Genomic DNA, 27,919 nt, shown 5'->3' with positions numbered 1-27,919 from the left:
GGGGGAGAAAACTGTGACACTAACCTCCGGATAAATGACCGACTACGGGAGTGATATCTCCGCCGATAAAGGGTGAGTTCCGCTCCAGTACCGCTGGTGATACTGTCGGTCATATGTATCCTGCAGATGTTGGTGTGCGGGCTCAGTAGTGCGTGCAGCTTACATGTTATAATGCCCTGTGTTGACTCGTGGAGCCCTCGGACATGTACTTTACCGTCTCTACTTGTTACCGTATACACTCAGAACAAAGGTTGTGGTTCGGTGTTGGGCTGAACGTGTTTTTCCTAAAGACTTGTGAACACGCCCTTGCTGTCTCCCCTACCTGTATCAAAGGGACCGCGTTCAACTTCGTTAGAATGCCCTCAAACTGCGGTCGGACCGACGCACAGCCACCATACTGGCAAAGTTAACCGTATTTTGTGCAGTTTGTGCAAATAGACGTTTTTTTTTTTATAGCTCCTCTCTCAACAAGAAAGTCACACAGCCACCGCGACACAGTAAAAAAAACAAAAAGTCAACTATGTTTCATTCGGTTGACTGGAGCCGCATTACCCCGGCTGGTGCACCGCAGCTCAGCTGTAAACTGTAACCTGCGGCGGAGTTGCCGCGGACGGATACATTGTAGTACTCCACTGTGGCGTGCTTTGGTTTCTCAAGTAGTCGCACAAATAGGTTACTGAGGTGAGGAAGAGGAAGAGGAAGAGGAAGAGGAAGAGGGGGGCTTCCAGAGGCCACGATATAACCAGGGACTTTCCTGCCTCTAGGTCCGCCAGCCTGACGGGTCTCAGGTAGGAGCTGGGCGGGTAAACCGGCTCTGGAGCTCCACCAGACAGAGAAGTGACGACAGGTAAAGTGGGACCTATTTCTCACCTCATATAGCTTTCCTCTGCTTAAATGATTCTACGCTTAATATAACTCTTCCTTTTTGGTTGACTGTCCACAGTTAAGAACCATAGTTCAGCCTATTTTATTTTTATTAAAATGGTTCATAAGGTAGTTAGCGCCATGTCAAGTTGGTCAAAAAAGGCAAAAACAGGTGCTCAAGTAGCACGTGCTCAGTCCGGTGACGTGTAATTAATAACGTAATTTTTGTCAAAAGACATAGGTTGCATAATGAAACCAACAGTATATGCTTTTGTTGTGTTGTTTAATATTGGATATTTAAGATTAATGTGCTTATCCTGGTAATAGTCTAGCTATAAAATGTCAAATAGTAAAAAATAAAATAAAAAGTCCATCACAATGTTACAGAGCCAACGATTGTTGGTTTTGTCCTACCAACTAAGCCTGTTGTACTTTTGTTGGACGATACATTGTCCCAGAAACAATTGCGATAAATAATATTGTCATTTTAAGACCACTGATAATGAAAGTGCACTCTTTCGAAGAGCAATGGAATTTAAATTCTACATGTGAAAATATAAAAATCCTCTTATAGCTGCACGCTAACATCGTTTGACGTTCCCAGACAGACATTAAATCAACAAATGTTTCTTCCGCCCCATAAATTATGCAAGACCCTCATTATCATGACGACTTGTCTGCTCTGGATGAGATTTCCATTCGAGCGCTGTGCGTGGATTCTTCTTCTCTATTCCGTCGCAGAAAAGTGGTGGTGGTGGTTTTGCGCGACAGCATCGGTCGCGATGGCGACAGCTGTCGAGCTGTCAGACGTGTGCTTGAGCGCGGTGAGCTACGTGGGTGTGTTGCTTGCTTACAGAGCTCACAACATGTATGTTAATGTCGGTTATGAATTATATAATAAGTGCTAAAGTGAACATATTCAAGATATTGAACTTGAATGTATTTCTTTGGTGATACAGAGTTATTCCAGTCAGGGCTTGTTATTGCTATGATTATCTTATTTTGCCCTTTAGCACCATTTCATGAACAGGTCAACTCTGTCACTGTTGGACTTTTTAGCCTTTACGGCCGGTTGCATCAAAATAGACCAAATTTTTGTCTTCTTCTGTGCTGTATTAGGACAAAAAGATGAGAAAAGTTAGTCTCTTTGGAGGAAACAGGCACTCAATCAGTGTCATTTCCCTACTTTCTGAAGATACCATTATCTCACAAGACCATTGCCAATAAAAGTCCATTATTCCACTCAGAAATCATTAAAAAACGCTCCTTATAACTCCAGGACTTGCCCTGAGAATCATTAAGAACTGTTAAAGCTAATTCTGCGTACTTTTTAATGGTCCCCATTTGCCAACGCAGTCGTCTTGATTTTATCTGAGAAACCCAGAGAACCTCACTCCAGCTCATGCGATCATCAGCGGCCGGTCCGTCGACCGACCGCTCGGGTTCAGCCCGCTGTGGTTGCCTAGGAACACCAGCACCAAAAATGCAACGGGTAAAAGGCCAACATGTGATTCACGCGCAGGGGTCTGAGTCAGTGTTAGTCAGACGTACCTGTTACTGAGAGCTGTCTGTAATCAACACTGCACAGGTGCAAGGTGCATGCTAATGATCTTTTCAGTCAATGACGAGCACACTTTAATCATCTCTTTAGATGCTAATACTCTGGATTTGCTGCAGTTTTCCCGCCTCAATTGTGTTGCTCTGCGTCCGTGTTACCTCATAGGATATCCGAGGGGCTAAATTCGGTGACGCTCGGGAATGTTAATTGAATTCCACAGAATTAATGACCCCTCGTTTGCTCAGTCGAGGACAGGAACACAGCGAGCATGTGACCGGGGGGGGGGGGGGGGGGGGGGGGGGGCTCTTAACGTTCCCTCGTGTCCCGGCATGTCTCATGACAGAGTTACCTTCTCTCGAGCTGGCGCGAAGTCATCACCGAGCGCGATGCCGGTTTTGTCTCTTTTATTGTGGCGCGAGGAGACGCGTTATCGGGGCGATAATAGAGGCAGAGCCATGGTTACGGAGGGAGGGGTGAGGCGAGAGGGAGGGGTGAGGTGAGGAGGCAGAGGTGTTGGCGAACGAGCTGCAGGCTGATGGGTTTAACGGAGCAGGCTTCGTTTCTGCGGGTGGCAAAAGCAGATTTTTTTTTTAACAGATTGTGTCAAAAGGCAGGGAAAATCTCACAGTCCAGTTGTCCAGATTAAGTCATTTAATCATCTCAAATTTATCATCCCATGTTGGGTAAACATAGGTCGTATACTCTCCATTAGCTCTAAATACCTGAGCTTTTAATAGCATCTTCGCTCAAACTGGCAGTGCTCCAGGACCACATGTTGTCTACATGTTCAGCCCTGAACATTTCCTGAACGATCGTCTCTTTTTGGCTCTGGTTCAGTTGGATTATTATTGTTGTCAGGAAGAGAAACTGTTGTAATTGGTAATCAAAGATGTGTCATAAGAGGCAGTGGGATTTCAGGATTAATCACTGCTGAGTGTGAATGAGCTACATCTTCATCATTCAGAAAAGCAGAGTGGGCTGGAGTCTGTGTTTGCTTCCAGTTTAGTAAAACCCCCGTCCGTCTGCTCCATATGTTCTCATGTTATGCTGAAAACATAACGGCGCGCCTCATCTGGTTCATTGGCTGCTTAATTTGCCGCTCTGCGCGGGGAACCCGGGAGTACTCCCGCTGCTCCTCGCTTGACCTACTCGCACAGTAAGCTCGTCTTCGGGGCTCAGTTTGCCGGGGCGGTTCGGTGACTTCAGGCCGCGTGACTGCGCCGGTGAATGGGAATACTGAGACAAGCGGTGCTTGATGTGTTACACCACACACTGCCGTAGTCCGGGAGTCAGTATTTCAAGCCATCCGCCTGAGCTGCTGATAATCAAGTCTCTCCAAGTGGCTGATAATCAAGTCTCGCCAAGTGGCGGCGCCGACTCCCTTTATTGGACGTGATGTGAAAGGTTGAGCAGAGCTGATTGGCGGCGGCTGACAGCGGATGTCTCGCGGCTCCACTGTGACTTTGCTCCAGCTCTGCTCTCCGAGATAGAAGTGTTTCCTCGGGTTGTTTGTTTACATCCCCAGCTCAGGCCGCGGGATGTTTATCCTGGAGTCGGCGCTCACCTGTTAGCCTGTGTGTGTTTTCATCCTGCTTCTTGTACTTCTTGTGTTACATGGAGGAATTTGGGAGAGGGTTTGGCACACAGAAGCTTCCCCCCCGAACAATGATTCACGTTCTCATGTGAGAGACTGTGCCCTCCGTGCTTCACGATTGCTGCGATAATGTTGCCCTTCCTCCTCTCCCGCTCCGCTCGTCGCCTGGCGTTTGCCAGCGCAAACAGACAAGCCGGCTGCTCAGCAGGGGTCTTGGATTACTGCGAAGGAACCTGCCAGGACCCCCTGCCCCCCCCATCCCAGGATTCCTATTTCAGCGCCGCAAACTTGAAATGGTTCCGCTTACCAATTTTCTCTGGCACGGCAAAGACAGAAACCACATGTGAGAGCACCCGCGGATCCTGTTCCACTTCAACATAGACCTCAGAGCCAGGATGTGGGGAGACACTGACTGACTGCTGCTTTTCTTGTGTGTTTTTTGAGGAAACGCACGACAGAGGAACTAATCAATCGGACTTTAACCGAGCGGCTCTCTTTCGTCGAGGCTGCACTCTGGCTGAACCTGGACCACGCACTCATTTCACCCTATTAATCCCTCATTTAGCCACGTGCCCCTCGCTTTTAAGAGGATTAAAGCAGGTGATGGGAATGCCTCTGTGACTGTGTCCAGCTTACTCAGCAGTCATTATTCCATGGGTGAATTCCTGCGGTAGAGCGGGAGCAGTGCCTACCAGGGTCCTTGTAAACCAGGGTCCTCAAACCACAGGGCCCAGGGGCCCAATCCAGCTACAATGTAATAAAACCCCCCACATGTTTAGAATGTATTGTTGTGTCGTTGTTTTTGTTTGTTTTGTATTAGCGTTAAATGGCACCCAGATAGTTTCAGTGCTTTAAACTTTTTCCATATCTGAATTACCATTTAAATGGCGTTTGGAAAACCCCACTGCACCTGAAGTATTCAGTGGGATCAGAAGCTGCTGGCTGGCGGTGAGACTACGTGGAAACATCCTGGGGTTGTGAAGAAGTGTTGGTAAAGACATCACGTAGCGCTTCACTTTCATTAATTTCAAGTGTTCTCGCCACGAGCGATCCCATTTTTTCCATTAATGCCGTCCTCTGCTGCTGTGACGGTTGGGCTCTGGAGCGTAGCAATGAAGAGTTAAAGAGATAGTTTGGGTGTTGTATTCACACTGATGCAATCAACTGTTTATTAAATGCCGGAAGAACAAGACGACGCATAGTTGGGAGCAGCTCTGCCGTCACAAGTCCCAGATTCGCTCCCAAACTGGCAACCCCTCCCCACCTCCATCAGGAACTTCTCCTGGGAAAAGCAAGAAAGAGGGCTTTTATCTTCGCCGCATTCGTCGTGTCAGGCTTAAATAGTTTGCTGTGTGTCTGTCACAGACTTAAGAAGCGCCTCTGAACAACAGTCGTCGGGCCGTGTGGGAATAAGAGCAAATTGCTGTTTCACGGCAGCTGTTTCACGGAACGCTCAGCTGTAACCTCCTGAGAGCTGCCTGTGACAGAGTGTTGTTCCTGCAGGATTTATGCATGAGGCGTGATAATGAATGCACACTGATAAAAGAAGTGATGAGAAAGAAAGGGGTGATTGTGTCATGTTCTTTATTCTAGACGCCGTCTCGTTGGCTCCTCCTGTCTCTAGCAGTCAGATGTGGGCCGGCTTCCCGGACATTTCAAACTCACATGTCTCCTCCTCGCTTCCCCTCCAGGTTGATGTTTCCTCACCGGGCGCCCCCAGGGTCGCTTTCAAGCCCGACCGCCGACAGCTCGCTCGCCTCGTGAGCGAGCCGGCCGATCGCCTCCGAGCTCGTCGACAGCCCGCTGCGCCTAGCCAGCGGAACCAGCCGAGCAGCCTTCCGCTTCAAACCCCCCCCGATCCCGGCTGCCCGGGCGGGACTGCGCCGCCATGGACACCGAGTCCACCTACTCGGGCTACTCCTACTACTCCGGACGCTCCCGGGGATCCCACAGGCACGGGTAAGACTAAATCCTGCTCCGTCGATAATTCCGTTCCCTCCTGTTGTTCATCTTTTGTGCTGATTTCCATCCGAGTCAAAGAAATGCTCCAACGGTGAGTCACGTAACGCAACAGAGTTGGATTCTTAGAACGGATAAAAAACTACAATACTTGTTTCTGAAACAAGAACCAGAAACATTGATTCTCAGTCAGTTCCTCTTTCTCATCCCTGGATTTCTACTTCCTCCTCTCCCTCTCCACCCCTGTGATCCCGCCCCCCCGTGTGTCTCCGTCTTCCTCTCCGGCCCCCGGCATGCGCGGAGCCCCACAGCTTGTGTCGGCGCATTAGTCTGTCAGCAGGGAAATGGCCGTGGTTGACGGGGCTCAGGAAGGCGGCGGGAGACGGGTGCCGGAGAGGGCCGGCTGACCGACGGCTCGGCGGACACGCTGAGAGCCCTGAGAGGAGGCTCCTGTTCCCACGACGGCCCCTCCCTTGTCACTTGCCCCCTCTTGCTTTCTTTTTTTTCGCCATATATCTCACTCATTTCTACGCTGCCGCTCTCGCCGCCACCTGTTGCCATTTAAGGAACTTTGTGTCTCACGTCGTGGGACGCTTTCTGTCGCCCTTTATCGCTCTTGTCCTCTTTATCTCGTTCCTTTCCCCTCATCGTACTCTTTGCTCTCATGTGTCCGCCGGGATATGAATGCAGCAGCTGCCCCTTTCTGGTTCGCTCTTGACCTCTCCTCTGTATCGCCCCCCCCCCCCCCCCTCTCTCTCTCTCCACCTCCCCCTTCTTAAATGGATTCCTGGCTACTCTCTTGAGGATGGGTAGGCTCGGGCGTATCACTCGTTCCCCCTCTCGCTGGCATTCCCCGGGGCAGGAATGTGCCCATGTAGCTCAAAGTAAGAGCAGAGCAAAAGTGGTCTCGCATTGATTTGGTATCAAAGACGGGGGGGGGGAGGTTAGTGGGTAGTAGTAGTGGTGGTGGTGGTGGTGGTGGTGGGAGCGCCGAGGGGGTTCCACGCGTGAGGCGGCTCTGCATCGCTGTCGTCTAATTACACTGATGTCAGGAACAGACGCAGGCACGGCGGAGCGTGATCGCATACAAATAATCACACAGCGACATTATCGTCTCGTTTTGTTTGTATCTGTGCATATTTGTGAGTCAATCATTTGTCAGAAAATAGAAGAATGGGATTGGCTTAGGTTTTCATAAACAGACGGTGCAAGTGGCTGCCATGCTTTTGTTTTATATATATTCTTTGGTGCATTGACAAAGTTGCATATTTTACTCATACTCCTACTAGAGATTTTAAACCATTCAAACCACTTTAAGGATCATGGTAGTCTTGTATTGGGTCACTTTACTTCAGTCTTTCTCTCAAAAGTTCCCCAAATCTCGCTCCTTCACTCTGTCAGTTTGGAGTATTTAAATGATTGTGAAATAGTAAATCTCATATTAGCAGCTGCTCATGTGGAAAATTGGTTCCTTTGATTGGTCGAACTCTAACTTCTAGGGCAGCACGTAGCATCGGCATAGGGCTGGATACGTGATTTAAACTCATTCATTCACAGTCATGATTCCATTTGGAGGGTCCTGGATGATACGATCCACATACATATCGTATAGATCCCATTTCAGCTCACTTCTTTCTTGCTCTACATAACTATTTCTCTTCTACTTTTAAGTGCAACACTAGGAATGTCCTCCAGTAGACACTTTCTGAAAAATATGCTCTGTCATCAAAACATTTAAAGCGATACCGCGTTTCTATGACGGACAGCTTTGCGGTTCGGCGCTATTGAATTCCCGAAGTTCAGACAACGTTGTACAACCCCATGTTTTCCAGTCATTTTCTCATAGACTTCTATGCAACCAGAGGAGTCGCCCCCTGAGTGTGTGGCGGCTCAGTTGTCATTTGGCTCCATGACTCTACCCATTTGGCTGAGGCCGAGCCGTCCACCGGCGCATCGACACAAAGCGGCGTGTCACACAGGTGTGCGGGTCGCCCTGCCAGCCACGGAGAGCACAAATTGGCCCACAGACGGTCCGGCGTGCCACGCCAGTTGGCTCTGCCTCTCCAGCGGCGTCCTGCTATCGCCCTCCCTCCGTGTGAGGCGGAGAGAACGCGACCGCAAGCCACACTCATCCTCAGGTGTTGGAGGGAGACGGCGCTTCCGGGGCCTAATTGGCTGGACTCTGCCCCGGCTCGCCAGGCATCGTCTGCCCTCACAGGACCCCTCCTCCCTCCCCCCATCCTCTCTGTTCCAAAAAATCCATACCCGTTTCAGGGATCCACGCTGGAAGTCAAATTCCATTAATCAAATCATAGCAGAGCGCGCTGTTGGAATACAAACGAGCCGGCTGCATGTTAATGAGGCAGGAAGAGGATGTGGGAAAGGGGGGGAGTGGTGTGTGTGTGTGAGTGTGTTGGAAGCGAGGTTTCCACACAGTGCGATCACCCCAGAAGCATGCTGAAGGGGGATGAGAAACCGGGCCGGTAGACAGAGGCCGATCTGTTCAAACACTCCCCGGCTGCCAACAGGTCTGCTCACCTCTGTATTTCCTGTCTGTGTGCATCGTCCGTACCACGTTTTTTTAATGTCTAACTCGCATCGTCTTTGCACCTTCTTCTTACACATTTTGTAGTCTCGCCAGCTTGCTGAGAACCAGGTGTTCCTTTACCTTCTGCTCTTGACTTTGGCTGTGAGTCACGCTTCGCTGGGAGATATAAATGGACATTACACATGCTTTGTGTGCAGACACACATTCACACCTTGTTTACTGTCAGCCAGTGGTTCCCAGCCTTAAATACCTGCTTGTGACAGCTCACTACTTATCTCTTATTGTGCATGTGCGTTATGTGCAGTTTAATCACAGAGGAATGTTATGAAGCGCAATGCTGTTCTTTATTTCCGAGTGTATATATATTTATTTGCGTTTTAACACGACCTTCTGCTCCACTCTGCTCTTTACTTAATGCAGCATTTCCTTTCCTTTCCTTTCCTTTCCTTTCCTTTCCTTTCCCCTAGAGCTGCTTAGTATTCTTCATGGGGCCCTGCTGCTCCTCCCTGTCTCCTCTCCTCCCCAATTAATAATCGCAATCAGTGACAGCCTTTGACGGATGATCGCTCCCGCCGGAGGAACCGTTTCTGCGGTGATGATGATGACAGCCATAATAATATTTAAAGTAATAATGATAGCTGTAATATAGTTAAAGGCTTACATGGACCTAATCTCCTGGATTTATTCGACCGCAATACGTGAGTCACTCTGTCGGTGAGAGAAGTTGCTGCGGGCTGTTGGAAACGAGCTTTCTCTTGCTCCGTGCAGGTTGGAAACACTGGTTGCTGTTGTGATTTTCTGTGGGAAAATCGTGTCCACATTGAAAAGGGGGAAGTACAAGAATAGAGGCGGAAAGCAGGCCGGTTAACACCCTTTAATGAAAACACTCCAATCCACCCAATGCAACTCTGTCAGACTGCACCAGCTCCACTGCCGTCTGTCACGCCGATTCCTCCGTTCCCCCAGCAGGCAGGATATCCTGCACATTACGGTGATGTTTTGTTACTGTGTGAGAAGGTGGCGTTCAAGGGCCACCCGTGTTGGTCATTTGTAGTTCAGCGTAGGGCTTTCTTTGTCTTTTGTTTGTGTAACTTTGAAAAGATTAAAGCTGCTCTAATGGAAATGATTGTGGCCGAAAAATAGTAAATTCAGCTTTTAAGGCGATTAGGATGTTTAACTGTTTTTGTCTTGAATATTTAGCGTTGGAATAGCGACAACAATGTTGATTTTTCAGAATAAAAGCATCGACCAAACATGTACAGAACGGGTTGAGTTGCGTCGACATGAATGAAACAACAACACGGAGGCGCCGTAGTCTGGACCAAGACTGCAAACGTCATTACTCTTTGTTACTCTCTCCAACCCTCGACAAAGGCAGCACAGACCAGATCCACTAGCTTCCGTTCTTACCTTTCACAATAAAAGCCCCAGGCATACAATATTCCCAAGTGACTATTTCGTATTTTTGTAGCAACAGCCTGTGCTCGAGTGTGTTAATGGAGAAAACGTTGTGGAAATTAGATTTATGTTCAAATGTCGCTCAGAGAAATAAAGTGATTACCGTGAAACAACGAGCGTACAGACGGCAGGAAACTCTGTTATCATCACGAGACGACAGCATCTTTAAATGGCCTCTTTGTCGTCAAAAAGCTGGAAAAGAGCCGCCTGCTGTCGTCCGATGTCCAATACGTCGGTCCAGTAATCTCGTTGCAGCCTGTAATATCTACATGAGATCTGACAGCCACGTCTCTGGTGTCAGTCTGTCCGCCAACGGCTCTCAAACGCAACACCTGGGAAATACAACCGCTGTCGTCCAAATGAAACTTTGCATTTTTCAATTGGCTTTAAAATGCTGCATGTACCATGTCCAAGATGTCAGCAGCTGGAGGGGGAGGGACACCGACGAGGGATTAACTGTGGCTCGTTGAGCTTTTCTGTGGTAATGGAGCCGCAGCGCGGGCACCGTGCCATGTGGCCGTGTTGATGCTGGGCGGAGGATGTGGAGCGCCGGCGTTTCACGCTCTACGCGGGATTAGGGCAGCGGGTCAGTGCGGTTAATGGAGCTCATATGTTAAGAGACAGAGGGCCTTGTAGTAAGAGTGGTGCTGTGATATGGAGGGGGGGGGGGAGTTCACATGAACCGCCAGTCGACGGAAATCAGCTGGAGACGGTTCAATTTCTCCACCTTCACACAGCGAGCTTATCAAACATGCCCTGCTCTCTTCGTGTCCTCAGTTTGTTCATGTACTGTGTGTAACCGTCTCTTTCACGGTGCTTATCTCAGAGAATGGTCCGCCATGCTGTTTTGCCGTCAAATAGGACAAGTGAAGAAGCAAGGCAAAAGTCAAAGGCCGGGGTCATCTCGGATTACAGTGGGTTCTTTCTGTGAGGGAGATAAGGTGCAAAGACTGAGGAATGTCAACAATATACTCGTAAATTGTTCTTAAAAGGTTGTTCACTGACAATATCACAACCCTTTGATCAGACTCTTAAAAGCTCTGATGACCAAAGGTTATTTTCTTTTTTTCTGCGCCCGGTGACGGCCGTCGCCGAAGGCATTATGTTTGTGCGTTGTCCGTCTGTCCGTCCGTCCGTCCGTCCGGTCCAATCTCGTGAACGTGATATCTGAGGAACGCCTGGAGGGAATTTCCTCAAATTTGGCACAAACGTCCCCTCGGACTCGAGGATGAACTGATTCGAATTTGGTGGTCAAAGGTCAAAGGCCACTGTGACCTCACACATTTTTTAGCATAGCTCCTTTAACATTTAAATTGGCTGTTTTTGTTTTTGTTTTCTTCAATGGTATTCCTCAATATATTTTGGGTTTGGATTCATGGTTAGAAAAAAACAAGACTTACGAAGACACCATGAACTTTGAAAATTGTAATGAACTCCTTTTGATGAGTATGTTGAACGTCATGTCTAAAATGTGTGTTTGTGTCCCTCTAAGGCTTCTTTGTTTCCAAGCTTGTGCGCTCGTATTTCTTTGTCAACACCCGTACTGCACTAACCGTGATTTTTCTTCCTTTTTTTTCTCTTCTTTGTTTCGCAGGGAGCGAAGCCGGGACCGCCACAAGTCCCGCGGCAAAGACAGCCGCTCGGAAAAGTCCGTAACAATTACCACGCCGCCCGCAGAGCCGCTGCTGGGCGACTCGGCCGTTCGCGGTGAGCAGGTCCAGGTAGGGCTGAACACAGCGCCGCTGCACCCTCGCCCAAAAAACAGTCACCGCATCCAAACCCAATCACACATGAGGAATCACCGCACACTTTCTGGACATTTCGCCTCGACCTTTTGCGGAGCACGGTTGCTTTGTGATAGAGTATCTCTGCTAGTCCGATTTATAAGGGATTGAGAGTACAGGAGATTTATCAGTCACGACTCAAAATGAGTTGGAATGATAATAGTGTTGACCAGCCCGGGCTGGGACGGGCCATCTGGTGTTTGAGGGCAAAAGCCAGAAAGGGCCAGTCCACTTTTGGCGAGGCCTGCGCCATCACTTTCAGGAAATCTACCGCAGATAAAATATCTGCAACAGGATCAGGATGCAGCAGGTTGCTTCTGTGGTCATCGCCACTTTGTTTTGTCGGAAGCAAACGCTGTATTTCACTGCAGGGAGGGGGTCAACTCGTGAGGTCCAGTGCAAGGTGGGGAGATTGCTTCAGCCCCCCCCCCCCCCCCCCCCCCGCGCCAAAAAATGGACCGGACCAAGCAAAAAAAACGTCGGTTTAGCTGTTTTGACTGTCGGTCAAAGTTCAAACTCTCCCCTCAGAAACCATGCTGACTTTGTCAGTGACAGAGAAATGGATTATGTGATGGATTGTATGATAACACAGAAATATAAGGTAGGAGATCGATCGTCAAATTACCTTTTTCTTTTTACTTTCGGCGTCTCGTAGGCTGCACCGTCAGCATGTGTTTGGGCATCGGTGCAGTCTGCCGCCCGGTCGTGTTTCCTGGAGTCGGATATAAAAGGCAGAGCGAATAAACGGCGGCGTGTTTGGGCGTGAAATTCCGGGCAGCACTCGAGGGGTACAAGAGAGCTCGCTTCCAAAACAGGCATTGAGTCATAGCCAATTTGTTGCGTTTTGTGTGGTATTTTTGAAAACACATTTCATCGTGTGACCCTTAAAGAAAGAAGAAATCGGACAAGTTTTAAGGTAACGGTTTGAGGGTTGTCATGACAAACAGCATTTCTTCAAATAAGTCTATTGATATGAATTAGGATATATTTAAGTCGCCGTATTTGCTTAGTTCAACAGTTGTGAAAAATGACAGACAATGAATTTATAAATAAATAGTATAAAAAATAGAATACAACTGTTCCGTCTTGTGTGTAAAAGTCTTGAAGCCTCCGACGTTCGCCAATCGTGTACTGACCTACTTGGCGCTCACTTTCCGTCGTGGAGAGACTCGTTAGCAGTCGTTTGTGTCTAACTTTAACACGACAGGATTTGCCACAGAGCACAGTCGTCCTCTGTGTTTTTCGCTCTTCATGTCTTATTCATGCGGTGGAGCTGCTGACGGGGCGGGGAGCGTTTGGCTTCAGTTTGAGTAATCGGGGCCAGCGTACTCCGCTGAGAGAGCGGCTCAGCACAAATCCCCAAATGTGCACTCCGGTCCCTGCTATGTGCTCCCGTATGTGAATATTTAGGGTCGGCCTCGTCTCGCAGTCGCTGCCGCTCATTACTTCCGCTGCCGGGACTTAATCGGTGTCTTGGCTGACGGAGCGGCGCATCGGGGGATGTCCTCCTGATTACCGCAGGACATCGTAAAAAGAAGAGGGGTGGTAGATTTGTTCAGAGCCTGCTGTTGCGCGGTGGTGTTTGTGTGTGTGTGTGTTCATTTGTTCACTTGGCAGCAAGCATTCACATCACGCAGAGCACAGATATCAAAGCACAACTCAATGAATGTGATACAATGAGTTAATGAATTAGCTTTAGAGGTGCTGGAAGGTGGATTTTGTCACATTTGGTTTCCTCTGCTAGCTGTCTCTAGTCTCTATGTTAAGCTAAGCTAACCTGCTTCATATTTTGTGGACATCAATCTTCAACAAACTATTTCTTAGCTTAGGTGTAAACTGCCAAACAGGCCTCATGACGACCAGTTCTTCACACGTTTTGTTTATTTACAATGGGATTTCGACACGGCCCGTGAATGAGGTTGATCGTACGCCTCCCGGACAGCTCGCTGGGTTTGAATAGAGCTCTTCCAGCAGGTCGCTCCAATTCCAGGACGCGGGCCAAAGCCCCGGGCCGTACGTACGTGTGAATGTGAAGAACACGCGTCAAGTGCTCGGTCAGCTGTGAAGTCTGAAGGTGGGAACGAGGTGGTTCTCGGCACGTTGTATTTTGCCGGCTAAGGACAATGGAGGGGAGCGTCGCCTGGACCTCTGGAGGTGAACTGACACTCAATAATGTCAGCAATTTGGGTCAATCCGTGCTGCTGCTGTTGGCTGTATGAAACTGGATATTGGAGTGGATACTGAGAGGTTGATGGGAGCAGCGGCGGGTCGATGCAGCGCTGCTTGATGAGCAAGTGTTTGTCTTACCATCCCACACACATTAACACACACACACACACACATTAACACACACACACACATGCAGCGCTGTGACGCCTCGGTGCTCACTGGGTCAGAAGCGATGCACGGAGAGTGGCGCTGAGGCAAGAGGCGAGCGGACAATGAGAGGATGCCTTGAGGGAAAAACGGATAAAAGGGAGGGAGGAAGGAGGGAAAGAGAGAGGGAGGAGGAGGAGGATGGGTGAAACCCTTGGAGTATAGCGATGGCACCTAATTGGTGGTGTTCACTGTCTTCTCTGGACTGTTTATTTACTGTACTCCTCCGCTCCACCTTCCTCTCCTGCTCCATCCATCCCATACCCCCCCTCCCCCCTTCTTCTCTCCATCTCTCCTGCTGTCAGGACATCCCATGTGATCATCTCATATCAACTCTCTTCCTCTCCTCCATCGCTCGTCTCCGTAGAGCCCCACACATTATGTGGCAGACGAGCGCACAGTCCCACACGATGCCTCCTGAGGCATGATGGGAGAGATTTCTATATAAAGGGAGGTCACACACACACACACACACACACTCTGGGATGTATCGGGGGAAGGAAGCACAGAGGCGATGTTCGAGCGAGCCGGACCGAGGATTTCGGGGATGCAGTCGCCACCGGTGATGGAGGCGGGAGACGAAGTGCTGCAGGTGCTCGAGATCTGCGAGGCGATAGAGGAGATAAGGGAAGTGATTGTCACAACCATAGAAGAAGACTCTATTACTAACTCTCCTCCAGTGGCCAGCTCTGGAGCGGGGACTAAACCGAGCCAGGTAAGAACAAGAGAGGTCCGACATGCAGCGACTGGAACTACGGGTTGATATAGAACAACAGCATCTATATAAACGAGTGAGGACGTCCAGTGCTCGCTGTCGCTGGATGTATAGCTCTTATAGAAATGGGTTGTAGGACCCAGGAAGCGTTCGTGTGATTCTATGCGGAGAAAGTGTCGATTAAGTCGACTAAGAATGTCTTTGGTCGAGGACGGGCCTGAAGCAGGTCCCCTTCTCTTAGTGTTGGTGACATTTCTTGTCCAATTTGTCTTTACTCCAACAAGGAGACACCCGCTGGTCTGTATTCATCGAGCAGCTCAAAGGGAACGTCACATTCCTCTCATTTAAATCAAGCTTTTCTTACTTTTCTCTACAAATGACATCGGGACCTTATTTCGGGTAGTCAACGGCGAGGGACAAATGCTTTTTTTTTGGTTTGAATTGTGCCATAAGTTCTCTGTTCCCTTCATGGTTACCTGACATTCCCGTGAATAATCCATTTCAACCACACTGCAATTTAACCTCTTCATCAAGCGCTGCTCAGCTGCCGGCCTCCCATTGTCTCGCCGTCACTCCTCCATCCTTGGAGTTCGTCCGGGAGACTATTTTTACGGCGCTTCCCTTCCTTGTCCCGACAAGTTCTTGGCCGCCTCGCGCGCTGTCCACAGTTTGAACAAAGGTTGGTTTTAAAGGAGCTCTTTGGGAATGCAATATTTGACACACACACGCACACCGTGCCTCCCAGGAGTGAGTAGAGTGCACTTGTTCCTGCTCTGAGCGAGAGGCTTTTGTTTGCAGCCCACTTATTGCTGAACAACAGAAAACAGGCTTTTAGTGGATATTTGACTTACCGCGAGAGACAACGGCTGTTATTTATACTCCGGTGGAGAAAGAATGCATAAAATACTCTGCTGAAAGCTTTGGAAATGCACGCTGGCAGACATAGCGTGTTAGTGTGCGTAGCCAGTGTGCTATATATATATATATATATATATATATATATATACCTGCTCAGATAAGCACTTAAAGGCTTAGTGATCGTTATTGTCGTCCCAAAGAACTTCTACAGGTGAGTTTGTGCAAAATATTCAGCTTTCTCTGATTTTAACCGCAGAAAATGTGTTATTTCACCTCCGACCAGAATAGAATATTCTCAGCAAATGTATTTTTTTGGCAAAACAGATGTAATTGTTATGTAATTAAAAATAAAAAAACTTTTCCTTTGAAGCAAAGTCATCGCAAAGCTTTAAGCTCGTGTGTTACTTACTGTTCTTCATTCACGGAGACGTATTAAAGGAATTTAATTTAGTTATTTTTGGGAAATACGCTCATTAGTTTTCTTGCCGAGAGTCAATACGTCTCCCACGTATTCTGTAGATTTAACCCTTTTTATTGTCGCCGTCCTCCACGCTCTCTTCTCTTCTCTTCTCGAGTGGCGTGTGAGAACACATCATATCGGATGTTTCCGTTATTCAGCTGTTAAGTCGCCCAGAGCGGAGGAACTGCTTGTAAAACCGGCGTCTGGGTTGAATAAATCCCTGCAGGCGTGGCACGTAGAGTAGACCTGACAGGTGTTTAGTTGAGGTGTGTTTTATTCATGACACACATGTAGTTTTGAGCGGAGGATTTCACACGTTGGTCTGTGTGCAGTAATACTGTCTGGCCTTTGAACTGCCACTGGCCTCGCTTTCCCTCCCTGTGTGGATCACTCCCTCTCCTTGTAATTGGCTGCCTTGTTAGTGAACATGTCTGTCGCGCTCTCGCGCCTTTGTTCCCTCTCTCTTTTCGCCGCTCCTCTTCCTCCATTTCAACCTACTTTTCCTGTGACGAATGGGACTGGGCCTCCTGCGACGCTGCTGGTACTGAACCAGATCAGCCTGAGGTGGCTGCTTAATCCCGTTAGGAAATGTGGGTCACTAATGTCTATTTTTAAACGCGTCGGCTGAGGGAAAGCCCAGGTAGAGTAGTGAGGACCCGACGACAGTAACGCTCCAAATTTCATGAGCATTGAGACGGCTTGTTGATGAGCAGGGAATCCTCGCACTGATTTTGCTTCATATTAAATAATTTGAAACACCGTGTGATGTTCTGCTAGTGTACTTATCAATGCTTACTAGTAGAGCTAAACCAATCAATTCAAAAAATCACGCTGAGGTTCCCCGTCGGCCGTATCCTCTTGCACCATTAATGCAGTGAATAATGTTTTCTTCCACTCTGGCTTTAAACATGACTCGTTGCCACATCACTTAATTGCAGTGGTGATGGACTTCTTAAAGGAGTCCTTAAGCAGTGTGTGATTCAGAGGTATGAAACTATGAGTGTTGATGAGTGTTGATGAGTGGAGGCATGAGAAGCTGTGATTCATGTCTCCCCTGGGTGCACGGAGCTGGTAGTCAGACAAGGTTACGACTTGAGAATCTGCACTCGGCACCACGTGGATCAGTTGTGCCATATTTACTCATTCAGAAAAAATAAATAAATGTGTTTTTAAGTCGGGAGACGCTAAAACATGACTGCATAGCGGCTTTGTTTTGACTAAATATCTCCAGTGCTGCTGAGGCACGCATACGTCCCCGATGCGGAGCCCTTATCCTCCGCTAATACCAAGAGAAAATAACGAGGCCTTGCTTACGTTTGTCGTCTGCCGGCGATCATTGCTCCGTGTGAGTAAAAGGCCTGTTGCCTAAGTCTCCACGGAGAGAGGCTGAGGGCCTCTTCAGTCCGCCGCTCTCGTGATTGATGAAGTGGATCTCACTGTTCTGTTTCAAAAAGCAATCTCCACTCCAATTGACTGCACTGAAACATGCATTATTTATCTTTGTTTGTGTGCATGTTGCATTACGTTCCCAGACTTTTGTACTATTATCTGTCAGATACACTTGATCTCCAACTGTCGAGTTAAATACAAAGAGTTGATCTAATGTTACTGTTGAATTATAACGTGCATCGTGTTTGTTTTAAGGAATCACTGATTGGAAATCGTAGTGCGACGCTAACTAGAGCCGCAGACCTGCACTGTAACAAGCACACGTTGGTTATATGTACCAATAGCGTTTTAAGACGTCTGATGCATGTGTGCATCCACTATTGATATTCTGTACAGCAGTGAAACTTCTATTATCAGTGCATGAGTGATAATAGTAGCTCACCCCTTGAAATAGGATTCATCTACAGCGGTACAGCGTTGGTTATCGGAGGTTCTTGTAGCCGATGGCAGTTCGTCATTGGACCTCTTCTTCCGTTGGCCCACAGAGCCGCGGCAGCAGCTTGTTGTGACTGGCTGTGTGAAGAGTTATTATCTCCCCTTGTTCTAGCGGCTCCTGCTCCGACGCCGCTGACCTTCATTATCTGCGGATGCAGTCGGACCCAGACGTCAGCGTTTAGCCCAGTTGGCAGCTCGCTCTGTTTACCTTTTCCACTTCCTGTCTTCTACTCCTTTCTTTTTCTCGCGTGCTGGGAAATTACCTCCCGTGCCTTTTTTTTGTCTTGTTTTGTTGAGCTGACGTCAAATGCAAAATAAATACAATGTAACTCCACTGGAGGAGCCTCGGCTGTCGGAAAATGTTAGCCGGCCGAATACAGCACAGTGACAGAAGATGGAAGAGATGGAAGCTTCCTCTCTGATATTTTCGATCTTCTGATGTCCTCTCTCACATTGTCCCCTCGAGCACAGTAGCTGTATCAGGCCCGAGCCCCCTCCACCATTGTGCTTTTGTTATTGTGCATTGGCTGGACTTTCTGAAGTCATTGGGTGCATCTCATTGATCATTTGCAGTGAGGATGAAGAAGTTCGGAATGATAAAATAAGGGTTTTAGGATGCACTCGTTATCTTAAATGCTTCCTTGTTCCCTCCTCTTCATATCTCCAGGATGACAACTGGGGCGAGACCACCACGGCCGTCACGGGCACGTCGGAGCACAGCCTCTCCCAGGAGGACATCGTCCGCATCACCAAAGACCTGGAGGACAGCGTGGGCCTCGACTGCCGCCGCTACTTCACCCTGGCCCTGGCCGTGGTCCTGGGCCTGCTGGTGTTCCTGACGCCGATCGCCTTCCTGGCGCTCCCCCACCTCCTCTGGCCGGAGAAGCTGCAGAGCTGCGGCACGGCGTGCGAGGGCCTCTTCATCTCCGTGGCCTTCAAGCTGCTCATCCTGCTGCTGGCCGTCTGGGCGCTCTTCTTCAGGCAGCCGCGGGCCGGCCTCCCGCGGGTCTTGGTGTTCAGGGCGCTGCTCGCCGTGCTGGTGCTGCTCTTCGTGGTCGCGTACTGGCTGTTCTACGGCGTCAGAATACTCGACTCACAGGTGGGTTCGGAGACGGGAATGCGGGCGTGAAATATGATAATGTCACTGCTCGTAAGTGCACGGTAACTAAAAATAAACATGGGAATTCAAGTCGCCAGACACGCACTAAACCAAATACTTCCAATAGCAGTGGGAGAGGTCTCGTTTATTGGCGACACATACATTTTTTATGCCTTTTAGGAGCTCAAATAAATCACAACCAACCAAAAGAGATATTTGGTTTCCCCAGCGCTGTGTTTACTGTGAGAGTCATCATTTAAAATCCCGGTTGGTCCCTCATTCAGAATGCATGTAAACAGTAAAACGCTTGCAATCCTTTGAAATGTGTCTAAATATTCATACGCTCTACATCTTGTCTTACATGTGTATGATCTTCTTTTTTTTTTTTATCCCCGCAGTAATATTTTTTTGGGGGAAATGCTTACTGCGTTTGCATGTAGTTTAGATTCAGTGTATACTGTGCGTATATGTCGTCAGGCGGCACAACTGACCCTTTAATATCGTCGCAGGACGAGAACTACCAGGGCATCGTGCAGTACGCCGTGTCGCTGGTGGACGCCCTGCTGTTCATCCACTACCTGGCCATCGTGCTGCTGGAGCTCCGGCAGCTCCAGCCGTGCTTCTCCGTGTGCGTCACGCGCTCCACCGACGGCGAGATGAGGCACTACAACCTGGGGCAGCTCAGGTGAGGAAGCACGGGGAGCGGCCAGCTGCTCTTTTCAATGTCGTCCGCTCATATCTTCTCATATCTTCTGCAAACGTGGCAAGACGATGTGTGTCAGTGGTTGATTTCTTCAAACAGCTAGGCACTGGAGTTTTCATCACACGAGAGGACATACTGTGTTTGTTGGGGACTATTTTCAGCGGCGGATTAATTGGCATTTGGGGTAGCAGGGCGGTGTATGTGGGATCATGACCGAATACACTACAGTGTGTGTTTGTGTGTGTGTTCATGGTAATGAAGCAACACGTCAGCCAGTAAACAGTGTGGCTCATTGGCACAGAGGAAGGAGACAGATCAGCCTCTGATTGGTCTTTTTATGGGACTGTTTGCAATAACAATCATGTGAATTAACGACTTTTTTTCGCGACAGAGTGTTACCGGTCTGTTCAGCTTTCTCACTGAGGTATCGGTGGATCGAGAGCAAGTTTAGCGGAATACCCAGATGTGCAGACAGAAGGGACAAGGCGCAAGGTAAAGAGAGCCATGTTGATAGATGATAGAGGAGGAGAACATGGGGGGGGGGTGAAAGGAGGGAAAAGGGGGGCGAGATGAAGGCGGAGCGAGAGAAAGAAACTGGGACACCTCAAGTGAGCGAGACATACACTGGTTACACATTCGTAAATGGGAGGAAGTAACTCATACAAGAGGCCGAGAGAAAGGAAAGAGAAAAGGGAAGATGGAAGAAAATGCAGAGACAAGAAGGCGTGCAGACTAAGTGGCTGATGGGGAGAGGAAACCGTGCCAGGAGGAAAACAACAACAACAAAAAAAGGAGAGGGTGGGGAAGACTTCAGAGAGGAAAGTCCTCAGAAAAGAGCAGCGCACAGAGGACGGAGTACAGAGGGAAGACCCAGGAGACGGAGGCAGGGAGAGACAGAATAGAGAACGAGGGATTAATACTTAATGGGAGGCTAGAGTTGAAGAATCCTAACATGTATGTGGGAATGAAAGAAAGGAACCGTGTGTGTGTGTGTGTGTGTGTGTGTGTGTGTGTGTGTGTGTGTGTGTGTGTGTGTGTGTGTCAAAGAACAGCTCCGACCAGACCAACCAGGTTTTATGACCTTACTATCTCTGAACAGGAAGATCCCATTTTTTTTTACGCCAAACACAGCAGCTCCCCGGTATCAATACGCAGCCCCCAGTCTCACATACGCTCATAAATCATGATTGATTTACAGACGGGCCTCTTTTATGACCGGACGGATGAAGCATCATCCCCCACATCTGCTCCCACACTGAGGTCTCATCTTTCTGTAGTTGTGCAGGTGGACTGGTTCACACTTTGTGTCTTGAAGTTCAAACTTTTACTGACTCCTCTCTGTGACCTCCATAAGAAGGTCTGTGTGGCTGCTCCACCAGAATCTCACTTGATAACCATTTGCCATAAATCATAAATTCCTTGAAGTAAGTGTCTTTGGCTGGAATTATACAGCACAGGAACGTCTTTGAACCCAAACCTTTCAGTTGAAAAACAACAACAATCCGAATCGCCACATTTGGAGATACGAGGTAAATGCATGGCATTGGTAGAAACGGGTCAGGCGTGTGTGTGTGTGTGTGTGTGTGCGTGTGTGTGTGTGTGTGTGTAACGGTCTGGTCTTGCTCGGGGGGTGTTGTCCTTTTGTAAGCTGCTCCATTCATGGTGCTTGGCCGGCAGCGTGCCCGTCCTCGCTCTGTTGTCCGTCTGCGACTGTAAACACGCGGCTAATTAGCGCTCCCTGCAGACCGGAGCGCAGCATCTGGTCAGCCTGCACACACACACACACACACACACACGCACACACACAAATTATTCATGCACATGCAGCCACAAACATGCATCATACAGAGAAGCACCGACATAAACGTGTGTGTTTTCTCTCGTGTATCTCCTCCACTAGCAGAAGGGCGGCTGCTGCTTTCATTCCTGTTTTTTTTTTTCCTGGCATGGTTTTCCTTATCATACTGGCCGAGGGCCCCCGGGGCCCCGAAGGCTTGTCTCCGTCTGCCTGGCCTTTGATGCCAATCTGGAGGGCCGGAGGAAGCCTTTTTGACGAGTTGAATGTGAACGCATTCCTCACAGCCAGAGGGGGTGGGGGGGGGTGGGGGGGGGGTCACGTTCCCTGACTGGTCAGTCCTGAGCAGCAACGTTGGAGACGGTCTCCGGTTGGTCTTTATTTCCGCGTAAGGCCAGCGGAGCTGCTCGCTCGGAGTGGTTTTCTGTCATGTTTGCTCGGCTTTAATGATTGACCGAAGTCGGGCAGCGGCAGAATTCCGGCGGAACAATGGTCCGGTCTGTTTGAATGCAGAGTTGACCAGGGGAGCGGCCACCAGTCTGCTTGCACGTTCTAAAAATGACAAACTGTTGCGACCAAATTCGCAACAGTTGTTCACCAGGAAAGTGGTGTTGTGGGTCCTAACGTTCCCCCCTCGGCCTAAAGCTCCTCTTTGACTCCTCTCCTCTCTGCAGCATCCAGCGGGCGGCTCTGGCCATCTTGGAGCGCTACTACTGCGACTTCCCGGTGCACAACCCGGCGCTGCTCTCCGCCTCCAAGTCCCGCGCGGTCAAGCACCTGGCCGGCCTCAAGGTCTACAACGTGGATGGTGAGTTCCCAGCAGCCCCCGCTGAGGGTGAGTGGTCCGGTCTTTGAACTCTGTGTTTTCTGTGTCTCTAACATATATGCTGGGGTCATGCTATAATCTGTATCACTCTGTATATCCACTACAACACACAAGAGGTCCTCCTTTTTAAATAATGTGTCAGCTGCAGCTAACATCCATTATTTTGATTATTGTCTCATATTTTTAGCTTTTTCGATTCATGTCTTCCATCGATACTTCCAGGCAGCCATTCGTTTGCATTCGTTTCAGTATAAATCACCTTGACACACATCAAGTCTCTGCAGGTCGACTTCCACACAGCGCTGGAATGCGCTGTGTGGAAGGAAGGAAGCGGATCCGCGACCGTTATCCCGATTGGAGGATGTGTTGTCAGGGAACGTAGAGGGCAGGTGATTTGTAGCCGACGCGCTACGACACGTGTGGTTATCTGATACCCGCCTCAAACGCTCTCTCCTCATGTGTCCCCTCACACCGACGCTAACCCTTTAAGACGCCTTTAGAGCTAAACTGAAAGCCTACCTTATTGACAGTAAGTAAACCAACCAAAGCACCTGTTGTTCACTTTATGAAAGCTCTCCTTAAATCGTGTGCACGTTCGGTGTCCTTGAAGCTGCACCTCCTTTTCACACAGAAGTGATGCTTCACACACACTTGCATGCCACAGGTTGATGGAAAAAAAAGGTTCAAAGTCGTCCTCACAACAGCTGGCAGACTGTAGCACAAGCCCTCTGTATTAAGTTATCGCTCTCCCTAAAGGGTGCTCAAGCTTCACCGGGCATGAATCCACACAGCTCAGATCAGTGAACCCTGTTCCATCTCTCTGTCTCTGTCTCTCTCTCTCTGTCTCTCTTTCTCTGTCTCTCTCTCTTTCTCTGTCTCTCTCTCTCTCTGTCTCTCTCTCTGTCTCTCTCTCTGTCTCTCTCTCTGTCTCTCTCTCTGTCTCTCTCTGTCTCTGTCTCTCTCTGTCTCTCTCTCTGTCTCTCTCTCTCTGTCTCTCTCTCTCCTCTCTCTCTCTCTCTCTCTCTCTCTCTCTCTCTCTCTCTCTCTGTCTCTCTCTCTGTCTCTCTCTCTCTCTGTCTCTCTCTCTGTCTCTCTCTCTCATGTCTGGAGCTTTTCCCTCCCACTCCTCTCTCTCTGCAGCCGTACCAGCGTTGCAATAAACGCTTTAAAGCGGCCATAACGTTCATTTACGCCGCATCTAATGGGCCCAGGTGATTTTTATGACGCCCGACGAGCGAATTTGGTCTCCGTGTTGTTTTCTCCGCTCCCATAAAAGCGGGGATTAAAAGTGCCGACACGAAAACAAAGAAACACATTGAAATACAAAACGCATCGTTATACACGGCTCCTGAAATAATACAATAAAGACATCACATCATCATATTTAATCACCACACAGATAACACATACATACATTTTATTATGAGGAGTTCTGCTCATTTTTATTTTACGTGGGTGTGACCACGATATTCACTGCATTACTTTGATTTCTTTTTATTCAGACGTTTTAAATCTTCCGTACAGAAAGCGGTTCAACACATCTCAGGTTTACCTGCTCCTGACATGGCAACACATGCAGGATACCTCTCACCCATGAATCCCATCTGAGTGCAGTAAAGCGAGCGCCCCTCTTCTCCCCGGCCATGAATTATTCTGTTCACGCGCGATCCCTGCCCCGCATTAATAATTCAGCGGCTCTGCCTTCTTTTAACCTGCATTAACACCAAGCAGTGGTTCATCAGCAGCCTCCCATTCTCCTTCCAAGGAAAAAAGTTTCTTTAATTAGACTCCTGAAGGCACCGAGTGGCAGAGGAAAGGGAATGCTTGAATGGCAACAGCAACGAGTGGGTGAGCAGCGTGGTTAGATTTTCCAATGATCACGGTGCTCGGAACAATTAAATATTACGACTTTGTGCGGCTTTTCACGTCAGCTTTGATATTGCGGGTGATAAAAGGAGCCGTGGTGTATGTGCATCAATGATCTACCCCCCCCCCCCCCCCCCACTCTAAAAGCACGTTGCATCTTTATGTCATCACCAAGGATTTCTTCGTTCCATTACGTTTCGTCTCTAAGGCGTTTAAGAAATCCCTGTCTCATCTTTTATGTCCTCGACAGGTCCGGGGAACAACGCGGCAGCAGCGGCAGCAGGACTGGCCCACTCCCAGTCCAGAGCCATGATCGCGGCCGCCGCCCGCCGCAGGGACACCAGCCACAACGAGCTGTACTACGAGGAGGCGGAGCAGGAGAGGCGCGTTCGCAAGCGCAAAGCACGGTAATTTAGTTTCCGAGCCGTCTCGGCGCTAAGACAAACGCGAGAAAAACAGCGACAGAATATTTCCCGCTTTGAGTGAAACGCTTTCTTTTTTCTTTCCCTCTCCAGACTGGTGGTGGCGGTGGAGGAGGCGTTCACGCACATCAAGCGCATGCAGGAGGAGGAGCAGAAGAAGGCCCCGGGGGACGTGATGGACCCCCGCGAGGCGGCGCAGGCCATCTTCCCGTCCATGGCGCGCGCCCTGCAGAAGTACCTGAGGACCACCAAGCAGCAGCACTGCCACAGCATGGAGAGCATCCAGCAGCACCTGGCCTTCTGCATCACCAACAACATGACGCCCAAGGTTTTTATTTTGTTTTTCATTCCGTCCCACGTGAGCTTGACATCTCATTCTGAGTTGTGATAACTGTGTGAGTGTGTCTCCCTCCCCGCCCAGGCGTTCCTGGAGTGCTACCTGACCCCAGGTCCCACCCTGCAGTACAGCCGGGACCACTGGCTGGCCCGCCGGTGGACGCTGATCAGCGAGGCGTCGGTCACCAGCGGCCTGAAAGACGGCTCCGCCTTCCTGCTCCGGTGCGGGGACTTCAGCCTGGTGGCGACGACCAAGAGGCTCCCTTACATCCAGATGTCGGAGGAATACATCGACCCCAAGTCGCACAAGTTCGTGCTGCGGCTACAGTCGGAAACCTCGGTGTAGGACCCCGAACTGTTTTTGAATTCTCTCACTCTGTTTTGTGGCTCTCAAATGTTTTCACTTTGGGTTTGTAGTTTTTTATTTTTTTTTATATATATTACATATGAATCTTAATATTACACTGATGTTTGAATATGTTGATCTTTTTTTATGTTTTGATTTGGATGAAATGGAAAGAAAGAGGCAGGAATGATGCACAATCACTGAGCCAAACAGTCCCGGTCGCTCCTTTATTTCCACGAGACGGACGGACGGACCACTAATGACCGCGATGGTGTGACTTGGATTTAGGTTGTTTTTAAGCCTAACGGAAACACTTGACATCTCCTCGTCTGCAACATTTGAAAGTATTGCATTTGACAAAAAACAACAACATCAATCTGACTTTGCATTAAATGCACATCTATGTATGTTTTATAAATGAAAATAATTCACCTTGGAAGGACGGAACATGTGATCTCAGACTGTTTTATCTCCTCATCACTGCTTCTACGTCTGTCGCGCTCCGGACAAACACTTCCCTCGGCTCTTCTCCAGGTGCAACGGAGCAAAATCAGAGGAGGAGAGACGGGGCCACGATGTCGCGGATAAATAAAGTACTACTGATTACTCCAAAGGGGAATTCCCCCCTATGTGGGTTACTACACAGCAGAGAAATCGAAATATAGTAAATTCTCTTCTAGGGCTGGAATTACCTGTACTCTACTGCAACAGCTCACATGGTAAATCTAGTGTGGGGTTCATTGACACAGTCAGTACAGCAGAGAGAGTTTCTGTTGTTCTATCTGCTCTCCAGCTGTTTCTGCTTTGTCGTTCTCCTGATCTACCAGCAACAAAGCAACACTTCCTCTGTTTTTCACATTAAAACAAGGGGAAGAAAGAGTCGGTGGTATTCCGTTTCCTAAGTCTGATCGAAGTTGTTTTTCCCCAGAGTTTATGACTTAAGAACTCGGGAAACAAAGATTTTGCTCGAATATTTTTTCTTTTGAGGCTCCTGATAAAAGAAGAATAATCTTTAACACGAGTCGGGGAAAAAGTGTTGTGAAAGCATTCATGTTTTCTCCCCGGTCAGTTAATTTGAGGTTCATGTATTGTGTGTTAGCGAGTTATGTAAATTAAAACTCACCTGAAAGAAAACATGAATGCCTTTCAGTCAGAACATTGGGTCGTGATGTCTCTTGTGGCCGCAAGACTTTAAATGGGAAAATTGGTGCTGTGGAAATAGACACTGATTGTATAAACACATTAACGGCCACAGTTTATTTACGGCATCAAACATGATTTAATCTCTCAGCGTTTTGCCTGAGAGAGTATCAATAGTGAGAGCTGCAGCGGGGCGGAACCTCCCTCCCAACAGGACCGTCTGGTTTTCCTTCACTACCTTGTCTCACCTCTGTTCTCTGACGAACACGCTCGCAGTGAATCCCTCGAGGTCAGAGAGGAGTTGTTTTCTTTCACCCGATGCATCAGCCAGAAGAATCCGGCGAATGGCAGATCTGCCAAAGTTGTAAAAGAGCTCGTGTGTGTGAGACTCACTCAAGAAGGAAAATGTGTCAGTGATATTATCTTCAGTGGCTCCGAGCAGGGCTGTCCCCTACTGCCCCCTGGCGGCTGAACGCAAAACTGTCCGTTTTGTCTGCCTGAGGGGAACAGCAGCCAGTTTCCATAAAGAAATAAAAAACACAAAGATGCTGTTCATGTACGCAAAAACATTTGTTGACTGTAAACTTGCAACTGTCAAAGCACCTGGGAAGAACAAACAAAAAAACGACGTCTTTATTTGACTCACTGGTCACATTTTGTACCTACTGACAGATGAAGTTGTTATGATCCCAATGTGACTGTGCTGCCTGTTTTTACACTGTAACTATTTATGTAAACAAGCGTGTGTGTGTGTGTGTGTGTGTGTGTGTGTGCCGTTCCAGTTCACACGACCAGACCCCCCCCCTCTACATCACCGCCGTCTGCCACGCTGTTGCCGGGTTAAAAATCCTCTGTGGTGATGACGTGACATTGCAATGCAAGACGTGTTTCACTTTCACAGGTATTAGCATTTGTACAAAAAAAAATAAACATTTTTATGAACATTTGTAAAAGCTGCTGTATGGGACCATGTGGAAACGAATGAGTTTGAGGCCTTGTTTTGTGCTTCACTGCTTTTTCCCCTGCATGACGTTTTCACTTCCAGTTCAAAGGTGGCTCTGGTCAGTGTGAATACTTTCAAGGCACCAAACTTATTTGTGAAAATGAGGACTGTGCTCAAAACCCAACATGCTTTAAAGGGCCAGTGTGAAGGATGTCGGGGGATTGGCAGAAATTAAATATGATATTCATAACTTTGTTTTCATTCGTCTATAATCACCTGAAAATGAGAATCGTTGGAGCGAGTGAACTGCTAGACACCAACAAATCCTTAACACTGTGCCTTTAATTGCTGCATTGCATTCTGGTCTATTGAGGCTTTTTATTGT

General features: G+C 48.6%; 1 protein-coding gene across 2 annotated transcripts; it reads left to right on the top strand.

Annotated features, from left to right (window-relative positions):
* On the top strand, nucleotides 1–27,629 carry LOC306796984 (vang-like protein 1). Of its 2 annotated transcripts, none has more exons than XM_079296104.1 (9): nucleotides 1–72; nucleotides 5,708–5,975; nucleotides 11,576–11,702; nucleotides 18,726–19,157; nucleotides 19,667–19,842; nucleotides 22,330–22,463; nucleotides 24,598–24,754; nucleotides 24,863–25,097; nucleotides 25,191–27,629. In XM_079296104.1, exons 2-9 carry the CDS (start codon nucleotides 5,905–5,907, stop codon nucleotides 25,449–25,451), a joined length of 1,593 nt encoding a protein of 530 aa, XP_079152230.1. In that variant the 5' UTR covers nucleotides 1–72; nucleotides 5,708–5,904; the 3' UTR covers nucleotides 25,452–27,629. The 2 variants fall into 2 exon arrangements, with proteins under 2 accessions (XP_079152230.1, XP_079152229.1); XM_079296103.1 differs by having other exon boundaries at nucleotides 22,330–22,490.
* Nucleotides 27,630–27,919: the final 290 nt, after the last annotated feature.

The sequence above is a fragment of the Melanostigma gelatinosum genome, assembly GCF_949748355.1.
Source record: "Melanostigma gelatinosum genome assembly, chromosome: 24".
NCBI lineage: Eukaryota > Metazoa > Chordata > Actinopteri > Perciformes > Zoarcidae > Melanostigma > Melanostigma gelatinosum.
The sequence above is the reverse complement of the archived record's forward strand: the minus strand, read 5'-3'. Positions and strand labels throughout refer to the sequence as shown.